This window comes from Danio rerio, chromosome 22 (assembly GCF_052040795.2).
Source record: "Danio rerio strain M-AB ecotype USA chromosome 22, GRCz13ab, whole genome shotgun sequence".
NCBI lineage: Eukaryota > Metazoa > Chordata > Actinopteri > Cypriniformes > Danionidae > Danio > Danio rerio.
Window position 1 is genome coordinate 24,388,953 of NC_141042.1, and position 25,885 is coordinate 24,414,837.

At 40.0% G+C, this 25,885-nt stretch overlaps 2 protein-coding genes across 8 annotated transcripts in view; both read right to left on the minus strand.

The window, feature by feature from the left end:
• LOC147838501 (complement factor H) overlaps positions 1-25,885 on the minus strand; it is a 67,554-nt gene that overhangs the window by 12,620 nt on the left and 29,049 nt on the right. For 3 of the 7 annotated variants that reach the window (XM_087304391.1, XM_087304390.1, XM_087304388.1), the window contains exons 1-4: positions 6,336-6,472; positions 6,065-6,232; positions 5,860-5,965; positions 5,658-5,734 (exon numbers count right to left, since the gene is read on the minus strand). The exons of 1 other annotated variant lie outside the window; for it this stretch is intronic. In XM_087304391.1, the coding sequence (XP_087160517.1) occupies positions 5,658-5,734; positions 5,860-5,965; positions 6,065-6,232; positions 6,336-6,405 (421 nt within the window). In that variant the 5' untranslated portion in view covers positions 6,406-6,472. Of the gene's footprint in view, positions 1-5,657; positions 5,735-5,859; positions 5,966-6,064; positions 6,233-6,335; positions 6,557-25,885 lie in introns of those variants that run through there. 3 more of the 7 variants (XM_087304389.1, XM_087304393.1, XM_087304392.1) reach the window with 3 other exon arrangements.
• On the minus strand, positions 10,728-21,089 carry cfhl3 (complement factor H like 3; the record flags this gene model as incomplete). Its single annotated transcript, NM_001199191.2, is given in 15 exon segments — positions 10,728-10,949; positions 11,039-11,221; positions 11,313-11,494; positions 11,497-11,503; positions 11,506-11,511; positions 11,514-11,524; positions 11,557-11,563; positions 13,630-13,764; positions 13,878-14,069; positions 14,161-14,203; positions 16,599-16,780; positions 20,330-20,406; positions 20,522-20,627; positions 20,729-20,896; positions 21,000-21,089. Coding segments are annotated over 15 exon segments (1,395 nt in total), but the record flags the coding sequence as incomplete, so codon positions are not given.

The following is a 25,885-nucleotide window of genomic DNA, read 5'->3' on the forward strand; positions in this document are numbered from 1 at the left end:
GGCCAGCTGTAAGCCAGTGCATCCGTGCCGAGAGCACTCGGTCAGGGAAAGAACAACTGGCAATGAGCGATCTCGGGGGAAGCAACAGATCGATCTGGGCTTCCCCGAATCGCGCCCATATCAGCTGAACAGACTCGGGGTGGAGTCTCCATTCTCCAGGACGCAAGGCTGCCGTGAGAGCGCATCGGCTGCACGGTTGAGCTTGCCTGAATATGAATGGCGTGCAGCGATTTCAGCCGCGGATGACTCCAGAGGAGCAGACGGCGGGCGAGCTGAGACATGCGGCGAGAGCGCATACCCCCTATACGGCTGATATACGCCACCGCCGCCGTACTGTCCGTCCTGACCAGCACGTGTTGCCGCTCCAGCACCGGAAAAAAACGGTGGAGAGCGAGGAACACTGCCAACAGCTCCAGGCGATATGCCAATGCAACTGGGTACCTTTCCACAGGTCCGCAGCCGCATGCCCGCAACGCACAGCCCCCCAGCCCGTGTTGGAAGTGTCTGCTGAAACGACAACAAGACTGGACGCCTGTTCTAGAGACACCCAGGCCTGTAGGAACGAGGGGTCGCTCCAAGGGCTGAGGGCGCGGCGACACAGCGCAGTAACAGAGACTCGGTGTGCGCGCGCGTGCCATGCGCGTCTGGGGACTTGATCGTGAAGCCAGTGCTGAAGTGGTCTCATATAGAATAATCCGAGCGGCATGAAGCGGCTGCGGATGCCATATGCCCCAGGAGCCTCTGAAATAGTTTCAGTGGGACCACTATTTTACTGTCGAGCTCTCTCAGACAGTACAGCATCAGCTGAGCGCGCTCTCCGGAGAGGCGCGCTGCCATGGTGACCGAGTCCAGCTCCAGCCCGAGAGAAGAGATCCTCTGCACGGGGGCGAGTTTGCTCTTTTCTCGGTTGACCTGAAACCTCCACAGGTGGAAGTGCCAGAGCACTTTGTCTCTGTGCATAATCAACTGCTCCGAGAGAGGGCAAAAATCAGCCAGTCGTAAAGAAATTGAGTATGCAGATGCCCGCGAGCCGAAGGGGCGCTGAGGCACCCTCCGCGGGCTTGGTGAGGACCCGCGGAGACAGAGAGAGCCCGAAGGAGAGGGCTTTGTATTGCCAAGCTCGACCTTCAAACGCAAAAACCGCAGAAACTGTCGGTGGCGAGGAAGAGTGGAGACATGGAAATACGCGTCCATCAGGTCTAATGCTGCAGACCAACCCAGAGGACGAACGCACCGGAGGATGCGCTTCTGCGTGAGCATTCTAAACGGCAGCTTGTGCAGGCAGCGGTTCAAAACGCGCAGATCTAGGATTGGCCGTGACCCACCGCTCTTTTTGGGCACGATGAAGCGTGGGCTGTAAAACCCGCTCTCCATCTCGGCTGGAGGGAGCGGCTCGATTGCATCCTTCGCCAGGAGGACAGCAATCTCCTCTCGCAAGACAGGGGCGGACAGGGGGCTGACCCTGGTGAATACACACCCGTGACTTGGGGGGCCGTTTCGCAAACTGAATCGCATAGCCGAGTCTGATTGTGCGTATGAGCCACCGCGAAGAGCTGGCCCGCGCTAACCAGGCAGGCAGAGCTCTCGCTAATGGACTCATCGCTACAATCGCTGACGTACCAGCAGTGGGGCAGCGCGGAGTGGGTGTGCTGATCCGGGAAGCTCGCGGGTCCCACGGAAAAGCTGGAGGTGAGATATTTGCTCTCACTCCAAACCCGAGCTCCGGAGGGGAGGCTCGAGGGGTGGGAGAAAGGAGACCGTCCTCCCAGCGCTCGTGAGCCACTGGCGAAACGCACCGAATCTGCAAGCTAGAAAGCATAGCGTCCCAGACTGGCAGATTTCGGGCTGTCACATCTGGGGAAGTGAAAAGTGCCCTTTCATAATGTTTTCATGGCAGTAAAAAGTGCCGTTGGAAATGGGGCCCCGCCCTCCAGCGGGGAAAAGAGCAAGTTCCCTCTTCTCCAGATGGCCTGTCCCAGGGGCGCTTCGCGGTCCGTTGCCGGACTTAGCGGCGTTCTGGGCAGGGGGGCTGCCTGCTTCCGAGGTGCCCAACGCGCTCGCTTCGCCGGAGGCGTGTGCGGGGGCGGAGCAGCTCTCGTAGGCGGGCGCCTTCGGCGAGGAGCAGGTATGAATGGCACGGCGGGCGGAGCGGGCTACGGACCGCCGATAAGACATCACCCACCAACTGCTCTCTCACCGCCTTGAATTCCTGGGTGAATTCACAGACAGTGTCGCCGAACCTGGCTGGGGATATGGGGAAGTCAAGAAAGCGGACTTTGTCGACTTTGCGCATATCAGCCAGGGGTGGCGCTCCTGGACCACTAATGTGGACATCGTCCTCCCCAACGCACACGCAGCGGACTCAGTAGTCCGAAGAGCTAAGTCGGCGGCGGTGCGAAGCTCGTAAGCCTGGGTTGGACCCACCCTCGTGCTGCTCGGCCAGCGCCTGCGCTTGGTAGCGCTGGTAGGTGGCTAACACATGCAAGGCGGAAGCAGCCTGGCCCGCAGCTATGTAAGCTCTAGCTCCGAGGGAGGTAGATAACTTACAGGCTTTGGATAGGAGACGAGGCGGACCCCGCCAAGAAGAGGCGCCGCGCGGATTTACCGCCATCGCGCACTCAACCTGAGGAATCGCCACATACCCCCTGGCTGTTTCACCGTCAAGAGTGGTTAGGGTGGAGGAACACGCAGCACGAGCAGAAAAAAGTGCTTTACAAGACCGCGTAAACCTACTGTGCACCTCCGGGAAGAAGGGAACGCCCCTCTAGTCGGTCCGGCCGCGGAGCTGGAGGATAAACCATCTCCAACCCAAGGCCGAAGCAGCCCGGGAAAGCACGGCTAACATGTCCGTTTCAGGATCCGTAGTGACAGCGCTCACCAGCCCGAAGGGGGCGAGCGGGTCTGGATCATCATCGGACAATGAAAGCCCACCCTCCGATGCCGCGGTGGACATCTGGTCTCCGGTGTCATCGGGCGTAAGGGCTACCATCTGTTAGACGGATCGCTTCCCCCGCCCGAAGCTTGGATAGAGCGCTTAGAGGAGCGGGAGGTCCGCGGGCCCGTGGGCGACGGATTATCTCTCGCTGAAACCCTCAGATCTGCCCGAGTACCCGCTGCAGAGCAGGGGACAACTGGGGTGGTTCACCCTTTTGCAAAGGCTAACCGCGATCTTGCGCAACAGTCATGGCATCGCAATGACGACATGAACTGCCCGCGAGCAGCGCATTAACATGCTGGACCCCCAGACATGCAACGCAGTGCCCGCGCCCATCATCCGAGGACAGGAAACCACCGCATCCAGAAACGCACAGTCGGAGCGCCGTCCTGATAAGGACGTGCTGCACGACTGTGTTGCTCTTTCTGTGAAGTTTGCAACTTTATACGCACCGCTCTGGAGGACCGGACCCAAAGAACGCCAGGCAAGGGAGAAACCCAGCTCGACCGTCTGCCACTGCGTGTACACACTCTGGACCGGGAGAATGCTCTCGTTCGCTCAGAATCGCTGGTCACAGCAGGAGGAACCCTCATCGACTCGATCAGAAAGTCTCTGAAGCGAAAAGGATAGCGTCTGCTGGCGCCAGGTGAGCTTATATACTCAGTTGATTGCTTATGCCGCTCACCTGCGCAGGCTTGCGCTGCCAATTCATTCTTAATTGGCCCGTTCAATACTCTTTCAGACGAGTAGCTTCTGAACCGAACCTCCCAATGCGTGGATTTTACAATCAAATCCACTTATAGTGCTGAAGTTCCCCCCGAAGGGGAACTTTTACTCTCACCCTTTCTGAACCGGGTCACAGCACCAATAATAATGGTGTTTACTTACTAATTACAAACATCTAACTGGCCTCTCTCACCCCATCCAAACCTCATTTTCATCTGGGTCATGGCACCAATATTACCCTCGTTCTTGCTCCACAGATATCAGAATTCAGCATGTCACTTTTTTGGCATAGGAGGCAGGGCACATCAACAATGACGATAAAGAATGCTGCCTCTGTTGTCCATCACTAATACACATTTAAAGATCCTACTAATTGACATTTGTTACATTCCAGCTGCCTAAATCTCTCTCCCATCTTGGTCACGGCACCAATAAAAATGGTGTTTACTTACTAATTAGATCCTACCAACTGACCTCTGTTACTCTCACCCTTTTTAAACTTCACTTCCATAACAGCACCAGTATATCCCTCGTTCCACTACCCTCTTCAGATCTCAACGTTTTTTGTTTTTTTTTGACATAGGAGGCAGAGCACATCAACAAGGACACTGAAGACTGCAGCCTCTGTTGTCCGTCTTTATTACACATTTAAGGTCAGGGAAGTGATGTTTATCTGCACAGATCCTACCAATTGACTTCTGTTACACTCAACCTACCTAAATCTTTCTCCTATCTAGGTGACGGCACCAATAATAATAATGGTGTTTACTAACTAACTAGACTCTACTAACTGACCTCTGTTGCTCTCACCTTTTCTAAACCTTATTTCCATCTAGGTTACGGCACCAGTATAACCCTCGTGCTTCTTGCTCCACAGACATCAGAATTCAGCATGTCACTTTTTTGGTAAAGGTGGCAGGGCACATCCACAATGACACTAAAAACTGCAGCCTCTGTTGTCGGTCTCTAATGCACATTTGAGGTCAGGGAAGTGATGCTTATCTGCACAGATTGACCTCTGTCACACTCTATCTACCTAAATATTTCTCCTCTCTGGGTCATGGCACCAACAATAATAGTGGTGTTTATTAAATACCTAGATCCTACTAACTGACCTCTGTTACTCTCACCTTTTCTAAATCTCATTTCCAACCGGGTCACGTCACCAGTATAACCCTCGTTCTATTTGCTCCACAGATATCAGAATTCAGCATGTCACTTTTTTTTTTTTTTTGGCAGGGCACATCCACAATGACACTAAAGAATGCAGCCTGTGTTGTCCATCACTACTACACTTTTGAGGCCAGGGAAGTGATGTTTACCTGCACAGATCCTACTAATTGACCTCTGTTACTCTCACCCATTCTAAATCTCACTTCCATCCACCTCACTGGCGGCACCAATATAACCTTCATTCTACTAGCTCCACTGATATTAGAATTCAACATGGCACTAAAGGACACTAAATACTGCATCCTCTGTTGTCTGTCACTAATACACATTCAAGGTCAGAACAGAGATGTTTACCTGCACAGAACCTACTAATTGACCTGTTACATTCACCATATGTTGGCTATATTTACGTCAAGCTAAACAGGAGCAAATTATGCTCTGCATCTGGTTCCAAACACTTTGGAACATTCATGCCTATTGTTGACGTGAACAATTTGGCATCCAAACATACTGCAAGTTGATCTATCACGCTCTCATCATCCAATTTCCCATAGGATATAAAGTGCCTGCTGTGAATGTGCGCAATGATTGACAACCAGAAAGTGCCTCAGAAAGCCTTGTGGTTGATTAGACAACAATTCTGGCAGTGGTCTGCGGACAATTTACATGGTCTAGGTCTGTCACAGAGATCATGTAGTTTTTCAGAACAGTTACTTAAATGATACCTTACAGAGAGTAAAGTTGTTTTATTGTGTACCACAGTATAAAAATCACTTACAGCACCTTTAGGAATCAAATGGAAACAGACTTTCAAGAAGCCTACCCTCACAGACAGGGATGGAATAATCCCATCCTTTAATTCTACAGTGACGACGATTGTTTCTGCTTGCCATTTCATACCTATGAACATAGAATTTTTTTTTTAACAATTGTAAGTACAGTACAAGTAGGATCAACTCAATCGGGAGAGATCTGTACATTATTAAGTAGCATTTAAGTTAAGTATTAAACTGTTGTTCAGTTACCCTTTCTTGCAAGTATACTCCACTGTTGCTCCGTAAACATAATCTTTTCCCTCTATTAGTTTAAAGTAACCATTTGGTGTTTCCCCAGGATGACCACATTTTTTCTCTGTAGCAATCAAACAAGTTTTACATTTTAGTAAAAAAAAAAAAAAAAAAAAACTACAATTAAAATTTAAATCCTATGCAATGTGGAACATTTTCTTACTTGAGCAACTTCGTGCAATAAAGGTCTGCCATTGTCCTTTGTTACACTTCAACTTATAAAAGCCAAAATAACCTGTCATGCAGTTCAATTTCACTGTTTCACCATCATCGTATGATGCCTTCTCAACTGGTGTTATGTTTTCATATGTAATTCCCTCTCGAAGACATTCTGAGTCGCACACACACAAATGCGCTAGTCAACAATCTTTAAAACCACTTTTGAAACGTACATATACTACGACAATACTCAGTATGCAAATTAATTAACTCACCTTGACATTGTACGAAGGTAACAGAAAATAGGAAACAGAAAAAAATGTGGATTTGTACAGGAGCTTGCATTTTGATCTCATTTCACAAATGACAGTAGGTTTTGTTTTCTGGTGCTTGTTGATCAAATGGTTAAACATTAACAAATGTCAAAAAAGGTCTTTACTGTGCATGAGGATATTTCCCGAAAATGTTTTATTTGGTTTCACATTTGTTATATATCACTAGACTCCTAAAAAAAAAGGCAAAGGTCTTGATTCAACCTTTTTTTTCTTTTTTTTTTCTTTTCACACAAGATGTATGCATTATTTCCCAAATAAATGTAGGTTTTTTTTTTTTTACCTTTACTTTTTCTTTTTTGTCTTTTTGATACACAATGTTTGGTACAGGCTCTAAAATGTATTGTAAGGGCTACACAATGCATCCTTCCATGCAATAAATGAATAAATAAAATTAATAAATACATGTAAAATAAATAAAAAAATAAACATGTTTTAATAAATGAGTAGTCCTCCTTATCTTACACTTCAGGGCTCGACAATAAGGACTGCCTGATGGGTCAGGGCCAGCGTGCGAGATCCTCAGAACAGTAGATAGGATGGTTACTGGCCTGATCTGACCAGTGGTGCCTTTTTACAAAAATTTAATAAACTGTTTTGCAATTGTGTGCAAATACAGTCTTGGAGTACTTTTATACCAAGACGTTTGTTTCAGAACCTGTCTTGTTTGCACAGTTAGCACAGTTAATTTGGCATATGTGAATCCCGCAATTGCGCTCGGATCGGTGTCAAATCAATCGGTCAAATCAATCTCGGCTCGATTGAAACAAACTCTGGAGCTGATCGATTGTAGTGCGAAAGCAAAACGATTCAACAAACTAACCAACCAGGTTATATTACAGTTTATTATGTCTATGTAATAGCCACACTGTAAAACCCAACAGTCAACTAGTATCAAATGAAATGAGTGTATAGATAACTCAAATTGACAAAATTATTTCTACTCATTTGAAAAGAGTTTTGGACTCAGTGTTGAAGGTTATGAGTTAATTAAATACCTCAGTACTTCAACTTAAATGGAGTTTACAGTACTCATATAGATAAATTTTTTTTATCTGAAATGGTTTGTAGCAATCGGTTTCCTCAATCGGTTTAAGATAACTTAACTTAATGGGTTTTACTGTACTCAAATTGCTCAGTAATGGATTAAAAGTTCGAATGGATTATGTTCACAGAACACATTAGGATTAGTTTTTGAACTTAAGTAGTTTGTTGCAATTGGTTTCCTCAAATGGTTTGATTTACCTTAACTTCTTGAGTTGTACAGTGTATGCTGCTATATGAAGAGAGAATGATGAGTAGGGTGGGATGTCATTCCCACGAGTAAATGTGTGTTTCATGTCGAATAAAAAGGTGAAAGCATGGTAAAATATTAACGAGTGCTACATAGTCTGTGTGATCTGGAGTAGCTAGTTTAAGTAGTGCTGTTTTTATTTTTTATTTATTTTTATTTTTTTTATATTTCCATTAAAGAGAGAAAGAAAAATGTAAACTAAAAATGTTGTCATGCTGTATGACCTACTGTATATCAATGGCTTGGGATGGTCTGTAACAATATTCTAAGGCCAAATATTAAATGTTTTAGTGCCAAGGTTAATTTAGATTTTTGTTTTTAACCCAAATAATAATTTAGAGCTTGGCATAACACAAAAAAAAAAAAAAAACACACAAACACAAACATTAAAATGTGATGCAGTTAATTTTTTTTATAAGTAAAAAAAATATTAAATTAAGAAGTAATGATTTAAAAAACTAAACGTTTCATACATACAAAAGGCTTATTGTGGGGTCCATTTTGTCTTGTTTTAAACAGTTTACAAACTCGAGACTCGAGAAAGTTTGCTGAGGCCCTCTAGTGCACACCAGGGACCTGATGGAGAACATTTGACCTAGAAAATCCTCCTTATCTCACACTGAAAAAAAAAAAAAAGTTTGTCTTTCTATGTTGACATTAAAAGCTTCACTTTGTAACTTACTGGATCTTGCATTGTAGACACTTGATAAACATCAATATGTTCAACTTTAGCGTCTGGCGATTCATATGTCAATAGTTAGATGATGGTGTTCAATTTCATTTCATTTTTTTTCTGTTCCTTTACTTTACACTAATTTGTGTGATTTCTATACTTTTTTAGCAATTAAATGTCAACATAAAATATACAAAATTCATAAGTAGAAAACTGTGACATGTCAGAATGGGATTAATTACTTTGTAATTAATTAATATTAATATTTGTTTTCTTTATTCATAGTTATTTATATCATTTTTTTATGTTTTATTTTTTATCATACATGACATTTCAAAGCAGTTAAACAAAAAGTATGTACTGTTTGACTCTTACAGTATCTGTTAAAAACAAAAGAAAATGAAGAATTGTGGAAACCTGCAACCATTGACTTCCATTATATTTGTTTTTCCTACTATGGAAGTTAATGGTTATTGACTTTCAGCTTACTTCAAAATATATTCTTTTGTGTTCAATAGAAGAAATAAACTCATAAAGGTTTTTGGTGAACTTTTCCTTTAAGTTAATTTTTTAAATTAAAAAAAACCGTTGGCACAAAGAAAAATAACTGAAGAACAATTGCCACTTATTTTAATTTGAACAATTTGCATAAAGGCTGCATAAATGTGTAGAATTTGTACCTTTCTGATGCTTTAAACACACATCTGAATCAGATCCCTTTAAAGAACAACTCACTAAAGTGAAATGTGAAACTACCTTGGATTCTTACCTGATAAGAATTTTAAAAATACAATCGATGAGAAAAAACCAAGAGAAAACACTAAGAAAACACTATATATTTTTACTTCATATTTTGTTGAAAAAAAAAAAACTCTTCTTGTAACAGATTTAGTTTGGTATAATTTGTATTGTTGGTGAGTTATGTAGTAAATAAACAAAAATTACACACTGTAAAACCCAACAGTCAACTTAATCAAATAAAAAATTAGTGTAGTTAACTCAAAACTGGCTGAAAGTTTATTCTACTCATTTGAAAAGAGTTTTGAACTCAGTGTTGAAGGTAATGAGTTAATTAAATACCCCATTACTTCAACTTAAATGGAATAAGTACTCATACAGATTGTTTTCTTTTTAACTCAAAGGGTTTGACTTGGCTTAACTTATTGGGTTTTACAGTACTCAGTTGGTTTGAGTTCTTGTCATTTATTGATTTTACTGTGCTCAAATTGCTTCTTTTACTTAAATAGAGCAAGTTCACAGTACTCATTAGGATGAGTTTTTTTTCCTCGAATGGTTTGAGTTACCTTAACTTTTTGGGTTCTGCATAGTGTACTATTTGAGGTGAAGTGACGAGTGTCAAAAACTTCCACACCAAAAAACTGAACCTAGATTGGATTCAATGAAATGGGAGACTGCGATTTTGTTAAACCATAGCATGTGCACATCTCCCATGGGCCCGATGCATGGTCTCGCAGGTTAGGTCTCACAGCACACATGCGCGATCGTTTTTCTTTCTCTTAAGGCTGATTCTTTTTTTTCCTCACACAAAAACGTTCTATTTTTAAATGCATTCGATGTGAGCCACGGCTGCAGCTGGCGGTCAGTGAGATTATCCGCTCAAGTTGGAAACGAAATCGTCTATTCAGAATGGTCGTTGTTTTCTGCAGTCATGACAGATCATATGGTTTGGTCAATGATTTACAATATTTATTTATTTATTTATTTATTATTGCAATAACAATATAACAGTCAGGGTATATACAAATAAAACAGAGAATGCCTGTAGAAAAACAAATAAAAGGTGTTCATTTATGTATTATATGTATTATAGTATTTCTGACAATTTGCTTTATTTTATTGATTTGAGTTATGAATTAATACAGTATCGTGATACTACTTGGTATTGTGATACTTCATCAAAGTAATGTGGCCTAAATGTATGGTATCATGACAGCCCTGGTATCTACTGTATGATCATCTCTTAATGCCTTTGGGAAACAGTTTAGGCCTGTTGGTTGGTGGCCTTATAGACTTCCTGAAGCAACTGCACCACCAAGTGTTCATCAGCTGTGAACACACTCAAAACCATACAGGATGAGAAGCTGCACACAAATTCACACATTGGCTCTTTTGTCTGGTGTCAATAGCTAAGATTTTGAATTTGTAAAACTATTTTCACAAATTACATTCTCTTTAGGATCTGATCACAAATCCTACAAATTCTTTAAGTTAAAAATTAGAATTGTTAGAAATTTGAATTAGGATATACAATGAACTTTTTTTTTTTAACATTAGATACTGAGGAATTGCCCAAACTTGAACACAGGTGATTTGGAAAAACACATAATTACATGGAGAAAACATTTTTGGGCCATGAAACATTTTATTATCCATCAGTACATGTACACGTGTGGTCATCACCCTGTTTGAAGCTGACATTAGTCATGCTTTACAGCATTAAAATACAGAGCTAACAAATTTGAAATCTGAAATGAAATACTGGTCCATTTTCAAATCATTCATAATGTAGGACTGGCTTACTTTACCTTAATTACCACTCCAGTTTACTTTAATTTATTTTGTGTATCGCCTAAAGAAACAACCAGATAAATCATAAATAAATGTACACATCACCAAAATGTCTATTTCAGATCTGGAGAACAAATTCTGAATACTCACAACTTTGGTCAAACTGTAGATTCCCATTAGAACAAGACACGTCCACATACGCTTTCATCTCACTTCCTGTATTCCATCCATCTGTACAGCTAAGTCTATATGTGTCTGCATGCTTTATATAGACCTTTTCCTTAGGAAGCTGTAGATTGTACTTCTCCACGATCTTATCAATTTCACAAGGTTCTGTATGAGAAAAAACATCCAGAGATTCAATGTAAAACAAAACAAAAAAAAAAAGGACGAAACATTTACAAAATATGATGGAGAGACTCACTCAGACATTTTGGGGGAGTTTCCCATATGCCATTCACACACTTATAATTCTCCTGCTGCTTGTCAAGCACAAAGAAAGACTGGCAGGTGTAAGAAACTGCAGTGATCACATTATCAGCAGTTTTACTGATGGTGCTGTAATCTCCATTTTTAATGTACGGAGGTGGTGGACAGGTCTGACCTAAACAAATGATTGCATTAGACACATTTTCATTTACGTTGCAACATCCTGTAGACTTCACTTTCACAACACTTTCAAACAAGTCAATCTTTATTGATGTTCTAGCTAGAATTCTAGTTAAATTTAAATCCACAAAAATTATTTGAAATATGCCATCAGCTAGCTCTCTGAAACTCTCACATGGTCACCCACTGAAGCTAAGCAGGTCTGTGCCCGATAGAAGTGTTGCAATTTACCTAGAGGAAGGTTGCAATTTGCAAATATCATGCCATCGATTTGCTTCAATTCGATATCTGGGTGAATTGACAGTTTTATATTGGGTAGGTGGGGGCAAAAGTAGCGCTGTAACAGCCGAGAAGAGGGAAAAAGTTACGCCAGCAGGTCAAATGGGCCACGTTGAGAGAAAGAGAGAGAAATGAAGTTTACTTTCATTCTCACAATCGCAGTGAAACAGTGCTTCTGCTGTGTCAGTGAAAGACTGTCCAGCAAACACACACAGTGAAATTGTGCACAGCTTCTGCATTTTTAAGTAGTTATTGGAGCATTTTAAATACTCGCGCTTGCATCTCTCACCATAGTAAGCTACCGCGACAGCGCATTTGAGAAATGACGTCACTACATAATAACCGGTTATGATTATTACTGAACCGATACCGAATTATCCGCAGCTGCATCACGGTGCATCGAAAAAACATTGAATTTGGCACCCATAGTGCCCGGTCAGTACCTGGATGGGAGACTACATGGGAAAGCTACAGTAGGTTGCTGCCGTAAGTGGAGTTAGTGATACTAGCAGGGGTTCAACCTGTGGTCTGTGTGGGTTCTATCACTCGAGTATATTGATGGGGACTCTATACTGCTCAGTTAGCGCTGTCTTTCAGATTTAAACTGAGGTCTCTGTGGTCATTAAAAATCCTTCGGAAAGAACCCTGGCATCTTCACCAAATTTGCCCACTGGCCTCTGACCCTTATGACCGCCTAATCATCCCCAAATGCACACTTGTGGTGGATGAGGAGATTCCCCCCAACAATTTGTAAAGCACTTTGAGTGTGCAGCTATATAAATGTAAGGAATTATTAATATTGTTATTAATATTATGAAAATAAATTATAGGGCTATATGACAGTTAATTATCTGATTATACAAATATTATGAATATTATCGCTATTGTAAAGAGTTGACTATTTACAAGGTTTCTGCAGGATCTTAAGTCTTAATCGCGTTTTTAAGAGGTCTTGAATTTAGTTCAAGCGTTGTCCAAAGTGTTTGACTCCATAAAAGCTTAAATATATTTATTCATTTATTCATTCATTCATGCAGCTGATGACCTTCCAGCCGCAAACCATTTCTGGGAAACAGTGACACAAACTCATTAACACTCATACATTACGGACAATTTAGCTTATCCAATTCACTTGCACCGCATGTCTTTGGACTGTGGGGGAAACCGGAGCACCCAGGAGGATACCCACGCGAACACAGGGATAACATGCAAACTCCACTCAGAAACGCCAACTGACTCAGTCGAGGCTCGAACCAGCGACCCTCTTACTGTGAGGCGACAGCACTACCTACTGCGCCCCTGCATTGCCTTCAATATATTTCTTTTTCTAATAAAATTACCAATGGCATGCTCGATCCACGTGATGTCATGTCATTTGCTACAAACATAGGAAGTTGATGTGATGCTCTCCACATGTTGGGAAACCACTGAGCGAAATAGACGGCAAAATGGGAAAATGTAAGTTTGTGTACTCCTGGTTGGAGAATGATGAGTTTAAACAGTGACTGAAGCCTGTCACTAAAAACAACTGCGTAATTTATTCTTTCAAGCTTTGTTTCTTCCGAGCTTATCTGAGTTTTGTTGCATGGTTGTGCTCCATTGATTTATTTAACTACAACTGTTTATTAACAACTGTTTATTAAGTTAAAGATTTGATACTGATTAGAACCTGAAGTGGTGATGAGGTCTTAAAATATTCTCAGAGGGTCTTTAAAAAGTCTTAAAAAGGTATTGAAATTTCCTTCAGGATTCCTGCATATACCCTGATTCAGTCAATAATGTACATCCACAATTCAGGTTTAAATCATTAAAGATTTAGTGAGGATTATTTTGGGGTAATTAAATACAAATGTAAGCACCATCCGGAATTTGATTGTATGGTTCATTACACGTGTATCTCAGAATCTCCAAGTTGCTGTATATAGTTTTCATATCTGTCACTGTCACATATTGCATGTTTTTTATTGGTTGGGAACACTGAACATTCCCTAGGGGAACAATCAAAAAATATTGCAAATTATCATGGCCGTACATGTCAAATGTTGATAATGAGAGGTCAATTATTACAATTAATAAATGCTGCAGGTGGAACATATCTTACCTCCACATTGTGGATATGGGTGATTCCACCTCCCATCTGGCTGGCACTTAATTGCACGGTGACCGTAAAACCTCATGTTGTCATCTGTGCATTGAAAAACTAAAACATGTCCAGGTTCATAAGGAGAAGTGAAGGTGGGATATCCAAACAAAATCTTGACTTTTTTGAGTTCTTGCTCCTGACAGGTACCATCTGGGTATAAAAACAGAATATTTATTTTGTCTATGCCATACATATATAACATTTTAAGTTAAGATTTATCATATATGTGTCAACTTTCCACTGCATTGCTTTATGTCTGTCCATTGGCCCTGGGAATCACAGGTTAATGTAGACCAACAGAGACAGCGCGCAGAAGTATAAATGCACAGCCACGCGCGTTGCCTGCGCCGTGGGTTACGCCGGTCACATGACGCAGAAGTATAAATCAGGCTTCAGTCCTAATGCCCCAGTAAAGTGAGCGCCATCTTTCAGATGAGATGTTAAACTGAGGTCCTGACTTTCTGTGGTCATTAAAAATCCCATGGCACCAGAGTGTAACCTATAGACTGTAAAATATATGGACGTAGTGTCCTTGACGTCACCCATTGGTTTTTGAAGAGCACAAAAGAAGCCACAAATAGGCGCCATTTTGTTCGCGCGTCATCACACTCACGGCGGGATAACAAACAAGGGCATAGAGGCGGAGGGTGAGCTGAGCTATAGACTCCTGCTGGCATTTTGCTTGGACCTGGCTTAGACACACTTTACTTTGGGAAAACACTTAATACTTCATCACCTGCGACTCGTTTGTGTTCTGACCACATGTGCTTGGCTGTACACTATATCAATAAAGTGTTTAGACTTTTAAAAACACTGTAGTACCACACTGAGCCACTGATTCTGTTCTTATGACGTTTACCTACAGAAGAAAAACGCAAATTACTTCCAAACATATATAGATATAGTCTGTGTTAGTTTAAGCAGGACTATTGATGAAATTCAGCTTAACACTGTATGATAACGCTTCAGATGACTGTTCTACAGCCCACATCTAATCAATCTGTCAGATTCTAGAGTGCATTACAGCTCTATAGAACATTAAAAATGATAAAGGATCTTAAATAAAACAAATACATTTATAGAGATGGTTTACAAGTATATAAATTTACTCACATGGAAACGGAGGCTACGTGAATGGTTTGTGAGCACAATTAAGTTCACACAGCATCCTATATCCTCTGATAATTGTAGGAAATAATCCCAAAAGGCAACCGACTGTGTAAAGCCACATAAAACAACACAAAAATATGATGAATATGCCGAAATCAGTGGCTAATCTGCCGGAGTCAGCTGAGGTGAAGTGACGGCGACCAGCGAGACCTAGCTGTCAAGCAAGTGGCCACACCCTAATTATGCAAACTTAATATAACCTAATATAAAGGAAACTGATGAGTTAAAAAAAATTCACCCACCTCACAGTTGTCATGAAGGGTAATATTAGCTGTATGAACCAAAATCGTTCTTTGTACCAGGCTGTAAAGACCTTTTTTCTGCTGTAAAGATGGCCATTCTAAAAGTGGGCTCAATTAAACTTTGCTTTATTATGGAGCCAGGACTAGCGGAATTTTGATGAATTGCGGTTTCAGTTACTTTCGTATTGGCCTCCCGAGGGAGAGCGGGAGGTTGCCGCTTCGTGTAACCCCGGTGTCGTGGATAAATTCCCTCCATAAGCCTTTACCCATCATGGCCTCACAATAATAATAATAATGATAATTCCTTACATTTATATAGCGCTTTTCTGGGCACCCAAAGCACTTTACACAATGGGGGGGAATCTCCTCATCCACCACCAGTGTGCAGCATCCACCTGGATAACGCGACGGCAGCCATTTTTGCACCAGACCGCACAACACACACCAGCTGATTGGTGGAGAGGAGACAGAGTGATGATATGCCATGGGGAGGGTTAGGAGGCCATGATGGACAGAGGCCAGTGGGCAGACTTGGCCAGGATGCCAATCATAAAATCATCCCCATCCACTATATTGGCTCTATTGCTGTCTCTCCACTCCTCCAATAGCTGGTGTGGTGAGCGCACGGGCGCTGTTGTCCTGTGGCTGCCTTCGCATAATCCATCTTCATGCTGCACACTGGTGGTGGTGTTGAGAGACCCCCTTCCTAATGATTGTGAAGCACTTTGGGTGTATGGCCATACACAATAAATGCGCAATAAATGCGCTATATAAATATACAATATTACATCATAATGCATGGGTGCCTCTTGCCAGACTGGTGGTGGCAGCTTAATGCTGTGGGAAACTTTTTCTTGGCACACATGTAGCATCTTAGTACCAGTCGAGCATTTTTTAGAAATTGCCTACCTGTGTATTGTTGCTGACTATCCCTTTAAGATCTCAGTGTACCTTCGAGCAGGATAATGCACCATATAACAAAGTTCAAATAATTTAAAACTAGTTTTCTACACTTGCCGGTAAGCTTACTATCCCCATATGGCCTTAGATCTCAGACCGATAGAACATGAGAGATAGAGAGATGTTCACTTGTCAAATCTGCAGCAATGTGGATGAAAATGTCAGAGGGAAGTTTTTTAGCACCTATTTTAATCTATGACATATAGCATTAGGGCCCATATTAAAAGCAACAGTGGGTGTGCCTAATAAAGGTAGGTGTAAAATTAATATCTGCATGAAATGTGATCTGAATACTGTGATATAAACCTATGCATTGTGGTACAGGCCCGCTCCAGTTGCCATTCTCCATACAATGAATGATGTTATTTCCGTATAGACTTTTGTTGGAAGAGACACACTGAAAGTGAATAACATCACCATAAGCTCCTTCAACTGTGTTGCCCAGTGCAGTCACAGTCCCATCGGTGTGAATCACAGGGCATCTCACTTCTAGGAAATAAATAAACTGATTTAGACTGATTAGTTCTGATTAGTCACTTTACGTCAAACATTATTTTGAAATTGGAGCAATGCCTGTTTCCCAAACCAGCATGTAGACCACTCACTACAAAATGGTTCACTGATGCCATTTCATTTATTTATTTATTTATTTGTTTTTGTATTACTAATTCTCTCTTAAGTGTGCTATTATCAATATATGACTGCATGCAAGTCCCTTGGATGAAGACTTCATGAATCTACTATTGGAAGAATTAGACTATGAGGAGGGGCAAGATAAACGGAATGTACTTATTTAGGAAACCAGTTCAAATTTAAATAGATTTAATACAATTGACATGCTGCTAATGTTCTACAATGTTAATTGGGAAACCTGGCAACCCCTTTGGTGCTGTAAGTGACATTAGATTTCATATTGACATTAGAACTTTGGTCAGTGTCAAAGACCCACTATAAAATGCAATAGAAGATTAACTCCTTTTTGCTACAACCCCAATGTTTGCTGAAAGCAAGGCTATAAACACTACCTAGATGTTGGTTACACAATTTAAACCTCTGTCCAAACCACTCCCATCTAAATCATCCCTTAGGCTCCACTCTAAGTATTGTTCAAATTGTTTTAGGCATTGGAGATAGGGCACATCAACAAAGACATCTACAAACTAGGTCCCACTAACTGACTTCTGTTACACTCACCTCACGTAAACCTCACATCTATCTGGATAACACTTGTTATACTAGCTACATTGCATTCAGAGTTCAATATGTAATTTTTGGCATAGGTGGCAGGGCACATAAACAATGACATTAAAGATTACAACTTCTGTACTCTGTTACCACTACTCCCTTGAGGCCAGGGAAATAATGCTTACCTCCACAGATCCTAATAATTGACCTCTATTACACTCAACCAACCCAAATTCCTCTCTCATCTGGGTCACGGCACCAAAAATGTTGGTGTTTACTTACTAATTAGAAACTTCTAACTGGCCTTTTTCACCCTATCAAAACCTCACTTCCATTTGGGTCATGGCACCAATATAGCACTCGTTCTTCTAGCTCCGCAGATATCAGAATTCAGCATGTTACTTTTTTTTAGCGTAGGAGGCAGGGCACATCAATAATGACACTAAAGACTGCAAACTCTGTTGTCCGTCACTACTATACCTTTGAGGCCAGGGGAGTAATGTTTACTTGCAAAGAACCTAATTTACCTGTGTCACATTCATCCTACCTAAATCTCTATCTTATCCAGGTCACAGCACCAATAATAATGGTGTTTACTTACTAATTACAAACTTCTAACTGGCCTCTCTCATCCCATCCAAACCTCATTTTCATATGGGTCATGGCACCAACATAACCCTCGTTCTTCTTGCTTGACAGATATCAGAATTCAGCATGTCACTTTTTTGGCATGGGAGGCAGGGCACATCAAATAATGACACTAAAGAATGCAACCTCTGTTGTCCGTCACTACTACACCTTTGAGGCCAGGAAAGTAATGTTTACCTACACAGATCCTACTAATTGTCCTCTGTTACACTCAATCTACCTAAATCTCTCTCTTATCCGGGTCATGGCACCAAAAAAATTGTTTACTTACTAACTAGATCATACTATCTGAACTGTTACTCTCACCCTTTCTGAACCGGGTCACAGCACCAATAATAATGGTGTTTACTTACTAATTACAAACATCTAACTGGCCTCTCTCACCCCATCCAAACCTCATTTTCATCTGGGTCATGGCACCAATATTACCCTCGTTCTTCTTGCTCCACAAATATCAGAATTCAGCATTTCACTTTTTTAGCATAGGAGGCAGGGCACATCAACAATGACGATAAAGAATGCTGCCTCTGTTGTCCATCACTAATACACATTTAAAGATCCTACTAATTGAAATTTGTTACATTCCAGCTGCCTAAATCTCTCTCCCTTCTTGGTCACGGCACCAATAAAAATGGTGTTTACTTACTAATTAGATCCTACCAACTGACCTCTGTTACTCTTACCATTTTTAAACTTCACTTCCATAACAGCACCAGTATATCCCTCGTTCTACTACCCTCTTCAGATCTCAACATGTTTTTTGTTTTTTTTGACATAGAAGGCAGAGCACATCAACAAGGACACTGAAGACTGCAGCCTCTGTTGTCCGTCTTTATTACACATTTAAGGTCAGGGAAGTGATGTTTATCTGCACAGATCCTACCTATTGACTTCTGTTACAATCAACCTACCTAAATCTTTCTCCTATCTAGGTGACGGCACCACTAATAATAATGGTGTTTACTAACTAACTAGATCCTACTAACTGACCTCTGTTGCTCTCACCTTTTCTAAACCTTATTTCCATCCAGGTTACGGCAGCAGTATAACCCTCATGCTTCTTGCTCCACAGATATCAGAATTCAGCATGTCACTTTTTTGGTATAGGTGGCAGGGCACATCCACAATGACATTAAAAACTGCAGCCTCTGTTGTCGGTCTCTAATGCACATTTGAGGTCAGGGAAGTGATGCTTATCTGCACAGATCCTACCAATTGACCTCTGTCACACTCTATCTACCTAAATCTTTCTCCTCTCTGGGTCATGGCACCAACAATAATAGTGGTGTTTATTAAATACCTAGATCCTACTAACTGACCTCTGTTACTCTCACCTTTTCTAAATCTCATTTCCAACCGGGTCACGTCACCAGTATAACCCTCGTTCTATTTGCTCCACAAATATCAGAATTCAGCATGTCACTTTTTTTTTTTTTTTGGCATAGGTGGCAGGGCATATCCACAATGACACTAAAGAATGCAGCCTGCGTTGTCCATCACTACTACACTTTTGAGGCCAGGGAAGTGATGTTTACCTGCACAGATCCTACTAATTGACCTCTGTTACTCTCACCCATTCTAAATCTCACTTCCATCCACCTCACGGCACCAATATAACCTTCATTCTACAAGCTCCACTGATATTAGAATTCAACATGGCACTAAAGGACACTAAATACTGCATCCTCTGTTGTCTGTCACTAATACACATTCAAGGTCAAAACAGAGATGTTTACCTGCACAGAACCTATTAATTGACCTGTTACATTCACCATATGTTGGCTATATTTACGTCAAGCTAAACAGGAGCAAATTATGCTCTGCATCTGGTTCCAAACACTTTGGAACATTCATGCCTATTGTTGACGTGAACAATTTGGCATCCAAACATACTGCAAGTTGATCTATCACGCTCTAATCATCCAATTTCCCATAGGATATAAAGTGCCTGCTGTGAATGTGCGCAATGATTGACAACCAGAAAGTGCCTCAGAAAGCCTTGTGGTTGATTAGACAACAATTCAGGCAGTGGTCTGCGGACAATTTACATGGTCTAGGTCTGTCACAGAGATCATGTAGTTTTTCAGAACAGTTACTTAAATGATACCTTAAAGAGAGTAAAGTTGTTTTATTGTGTACCACAGCATAAAAATCTCTTACAGCACCTTTAGGAATCAAATGGAAATAGACTTTCAAGAAGCCTACCCTCACAGACAGGGATGGAATTATCCCATCCTTTAATTCTACAGTGACGACGATTGTTTCTGCTTGCCATTTCATACCTATGAACATAGAATTTTTTTTTTTTAACAATTGTAAGTACAGTACAAGTAGGATCAACTCAATCGGGAGAGATCTGTACATTATTAAGTAGCAAACACACTGTTGTTCAGTTACCCTTTCTTGCAAGTATACTCCACTGTTGCTCCGTAAACATAATCTTTTCCCTCTATTAGTTTAAAGTAACCATTTGGTGTTTCCCCAGGATGACCACATTTTTTCTCTGCAGCAATCAAACAAGTTTTACACTTTTAGTAAAAAAAAACAAAAAAAAAAAACTACAATTAAAATTTAAATCAAGTGCAATGTGGAACATTTTCTTACTTGAGCAACTTCGTGCAATAAAGGTCTGCCATTGTCCTTTGTTACACTTCAACTTATAAAAGCCAAAATAACCTGTCATGCAGTTCAATTTCACTGTTTCACCATCATCGTATGATGCCTTCTCAACTGGTGTTATGTTTTCATATGTAATTCCCTCTCGAAGACATTCTGAGTCGCACACACACAAATGCGCTAGTCAACAATCTTTAAAACCACTTTTGAAACGTACATATACTACGACAATACTCAGTATGCAAATTAATTAACTCACCTTGACATTGTACGAAGGTAACAGAAAATAGGAAACAGAAAAAAATGTGGATTTGTACAGGAGCTTGCATTTTGATCGCATTTCACAAATGACGGTAGGTTTTGTTTTCTGGTGCTTGTTGATCAAATGGTTAAACATTAACAAATGTCAAAAAAGGTCTTTACTGTGCATGATGATATTTCCCGAAAATGTTTTATTTGGTTTCACATTTGTTATATATCGCTAGACCCCTAAAAAAAAGGCAAAGGTCTTGATTCAACTTTTTTTTCTTCTTTTTTTTTCTTTTCACACAAGATGTATGCATTATTTCCCAAATAAATGTAGGTGTTTTTTTTTTACTTTTACTTTTTCTTTTTTGTCTTTTTGATACACAATGTTTGGTACAGGCTCTAAAATGTATTGTAAGGGGTACACAATGCATCCTTCCATGCAATAAATAAATAAATAAAATTAATAAATACATGTAAAATAAAAAAAAAATAAACATGTTTTAATAAATGAGTAGTCCTCCTTATCTTACACTTCAGGGCTCGACAATAAGGACTGCCTGATGGGCCAGGGCCAGCGTGCGAGATCCTCAGAACAGTAGATAGGATGGTTACTGGCCTGATCTGACCAGTGGTGCCTTTTTACAAAAATTTAATTAACTGTTTGGCAATTGTGTGCAAATACAGTCTTGGAGTACTTTTATACCAAGACGTTTGTTTCGGAACCTGTCTCGTTTGCACAGTTAGCACAGTTAATTTGGCATATGTGAATCCCGCAATATCGCTCGGATCGGCGTCAAATCAATCGGTCTGAGGTTGCCTGAATGAGGTGGTCTCAGCTCGATTGAAACAAACTCTGGAGCGGATCGATTGTAGTGCGAAAGCAAAACGATTCAACAAACTAACCAACCAGGCTATATTACAGTTTATTATGTCTATGTAATAGCCACACTGTAAAACCCAACAGTCAACTAGTATCATATGAAATGAGTGTATAGATAACTCAAAATTGACAAAGTTATTTCTACTCATTTGAAAAGAGTTTTGGACTCAGTGTTGAAGGTAATGAGTTAATTAAATACCTCAGTACTTCAACTTAAATGGAGTTTACAGTACTCATATAGATTAGTTTTTTTATCTGAAAATGGTTTGTAGCAATCGGTTTCCTCAATCGGTTTAAGTTAACTCAACTTAATGGGTTTTACTGTACTCAAATTGCTCAGTAATGGATCAAATGAATTAAGTTCGAATGGATTATGTTCACAGAACACATTAGGATTAGTTTTTGAACTTAAGTAGTTTGTTGCAATTGGTTTCCTCAAATGGTTTGATTTACCTTAACTTCATGAGTTTTACAGTGTATGCTGCTATATGAAGAGAGAATGATGAGTAGGGTGGGATGTCATTCCTACGAGTAAATGTGTGTTTCATGTCGAATAAAAAGGTGAAAGCATGGTAAAATATTAACGAGTGCTGTTTATCCATTAGGAAAATTGACAGAATTTACTATCTAATAATTTTTCTGTATTTTAATCTAATAATCTTTTTGTATTAGGCCTGTTGTTCTGTTCATTTCTGCATTGACACCTGAAAAGAATGATCAACATTGATCTGCTTTATGTTCTGACTGCAGTCTCAGTTCATCTGTTATTTCTCATGAAAGGGGAAAGCTTACAAGCCTAGGAACACCATCCCAACTGTGAAGTATGGGGGCGGCACATCATGTTGTATAGGGTTGTTTTGCTGCATGAGGGACTGATCCACCTTACAGCATAGATAGCATCATGTAGAAAGAGCATTATGTAGAAATACTGAAGCAACATCTCAAGACATCAGCCAGGAAATTAAAACTTGGCCACAAATGGGTCTTCCAAACAGAGACCATGACCCTAAGCATACTGCTAAATTAGTTAAAATGTGCATTAAGGACAACAGAGTGAATGTTTTGGAGTGGCCATCACAAATCGCTGATTTCAATCCTATAAAAATTTGTGGGCAGAGTTGAAAAAACTTGTGTGAGCAACACAGCCAACACAGCTGACTCATGTTACACTAGTTCAGTGAGGAGGAATGGGCCAAAATTCTTTTAAACTATTGTGAGCAGCTTGTGGAAGGAAACATTTGACCAAAGTTATACAGTTTAAAAGCAAAGTTAAAAAAAAATATACCAAGGAATTATATGTAAACTTTTGACTGCCTAGAAATGAATACAAAATTCTCAAAAGAAAAGTCTCATTGTTCTGGCATTTAGCAAATGTAAATCATTTAGGTAATCCTAACAAACCTAAAGTAGTAAATGTTTAGTATGATTTACCATCAGATATTTAAAATGGTTATATTTATAAATGGTTATGTTCCTTTCTTTAGAGTGTATGTAAACTTCTGGTTTCAACTACATATATATATATATATATATATATATATATATATATATATATATATATATATATATATATATATATATATATATATTTATATATATATATATGTTTTTTATTTATTTTTTTTTTTCAAACTTAGATACATCAATTGGACTTTTAGTAGTATCGCTGAATAAAAAGTCTATGTTTACAATAATTTTTCCATAATCGGGCCAGTAGAAAAAAAAATCCCTAGTGTTGAACTCTGCACTTAAATAAACAACACACTTCTTGCATCACCGGCTGGCACAAGGAAATCATTTAGTTAGGAATTCATGGGGACACAGCTCCAGCATGTGGTCATATTTATGGATGTATGCATTATTAGTGTTGTTTTTAAAATGTTTTTGGAAAAAAATGTCTCTTAGGTGTATCAACATTAGATGCAATGTAAAATTTAAATTGGTTTGACAAATATGAATAAAAATGTACATTGAATAAATAAAACAGTATAACCCACCATTTAGTCAGTATTCTTAGTTATTTTTTTCCACAATGCCTGAGATAATAATTTGTAGCATGACAAACACACACACACACACACCCACACACACACACACACACATTATTATTTTTACGTAATCTGATGCCTGTAAGCCTTCAAAAAAAATAAGTTTCTCCTTTGGTTTTCTACCAAAATAAATATAGTTAAATGTTTGAAAAACAAAAATAAAAAGGCTTAAACATAAGCTGTGAATTGTTGTTTTAATATTAAAATAAATACATGCATGCATACAAGATCAAAATGTTAGTTTAAGGCACTAATGATGAATACATTCATGTCATGAAGGACCACAAAATCTCTCACTCTTTTTGTAGTACTTTATATCCGCCACTAGAAGGCAGGAATGACCCTTGAAATCCGTTTTCAAGATGCCAGAACAATATTTTTGCCTTAGGAAGTAGCATGCCACAAAACGTTTCACAGTTTATTCAAATTGATTGTGAATGTGTTTGTATTGTTTAGTAGATGTGCCAATGGCTTGTAAAATCTCCCAAAAAGATATGTTACACACAGACTAACTGAAGACTTGATATTGTGTTTACTTTAAAAGTCTTTCTATTAAATCTAACGTCACAGTTTCTGATCAGATACTGTAAACAAACATCATTTACTGCATAACTGTAAACATTGGTCACCAGTCAGTAATATGTTTTATTATTATTATTACTATTATTTTTATTATTACTATTAATATTATTCATTCATTCATTTTCTTGTCGGCTTAGACACTTTATTAATCTGGGGTCGCCACAGCGGAATGAACCGCCAACTTATCCAGCATATGTTTTACGCAGCGGATGCCTTTCCGGCTGCAACCCATCTCTGGGAAACATCCATACACACTCATTCACACTCATACACTACAAATATTTTTAGTCAACCCAATTCACCTAGCGCATGTCTTTGGACTGTGGGGGAAACCGAGCACCCGGAGGCAACCCACGTGAATGCAGGAAGAACATGCAAACTCCACACAGAAACGCCAACTGACCCAGCCGAGGCTCGAACCAGCAACTTTCTTGCTATGAGGCGACAGCACTACCTACTGCACCACTGCGTCACCTTATTGTTATTATTGTTATTTATTTATTCATTAATTTTCTTTTCGGCTTAGTCCCTTTATTATTCTAGGATCACCACCACAGAATGAACCACCAACTTATCCAGCACATGTTTTATGCAGCGTATACCCTTCCAGCTGCAACCCATTACTGGGAAATATCCACACACACTCATTCACACACAAACAGTATGGACAATTTTTAGCTTACCCAATTCACCTGTAATTCACCGAAGCTCGAACCAATGACCTTCTTGCAGTGAGGCGAATGTGCTACCCACTCTGCCAGCACGTCACATCTTTAGATGTTATTATTATTAATTATGTGTCTATGTCTGTTCAGACATGCACCCAAAACCCAAACTTTTGCTGCGCTTCAAACGGTGTGTACAGAATTCATTTGAGAAACATCGTCTATTTAGTAATATGGAGCACGTCTGACAGTCACGCACTGCTACATGACTGATTTAAGGATTACATATGAGGAACAACGGCGCCTGTAATGGAAAGGAAGGGAATTGCGCCGTTTTAATATTTATTTTGAAGTGTTTTCATGTCTAAATAAAAATAAAGCACAGAACAGATTCACATTTAAGAGCATTTAAAATATGAAAGAAATATGGGAAAATACCTTTATGGGGTGATAGAGGGACATAACTGTAAAATGCAGAATCCCAGGAAAACGGGAGGGTTGACAGTAATGATTTACTGTATATGCTCACAGTCCTCAGTAGAATTATTAAAAATTAGAAAATAACCGTTTATATTCATGCCTAAGTACAGATCTTCTATAAATGGTTAACATATTAAAATCTGGCAGTCTTGATTGTGTAAAAAACTCACTTTTAATGTGTGATTTGACCACTGTTGGGTATAACAAGTTTTATATTAGCATTTTAAGTTTCATTTTACAA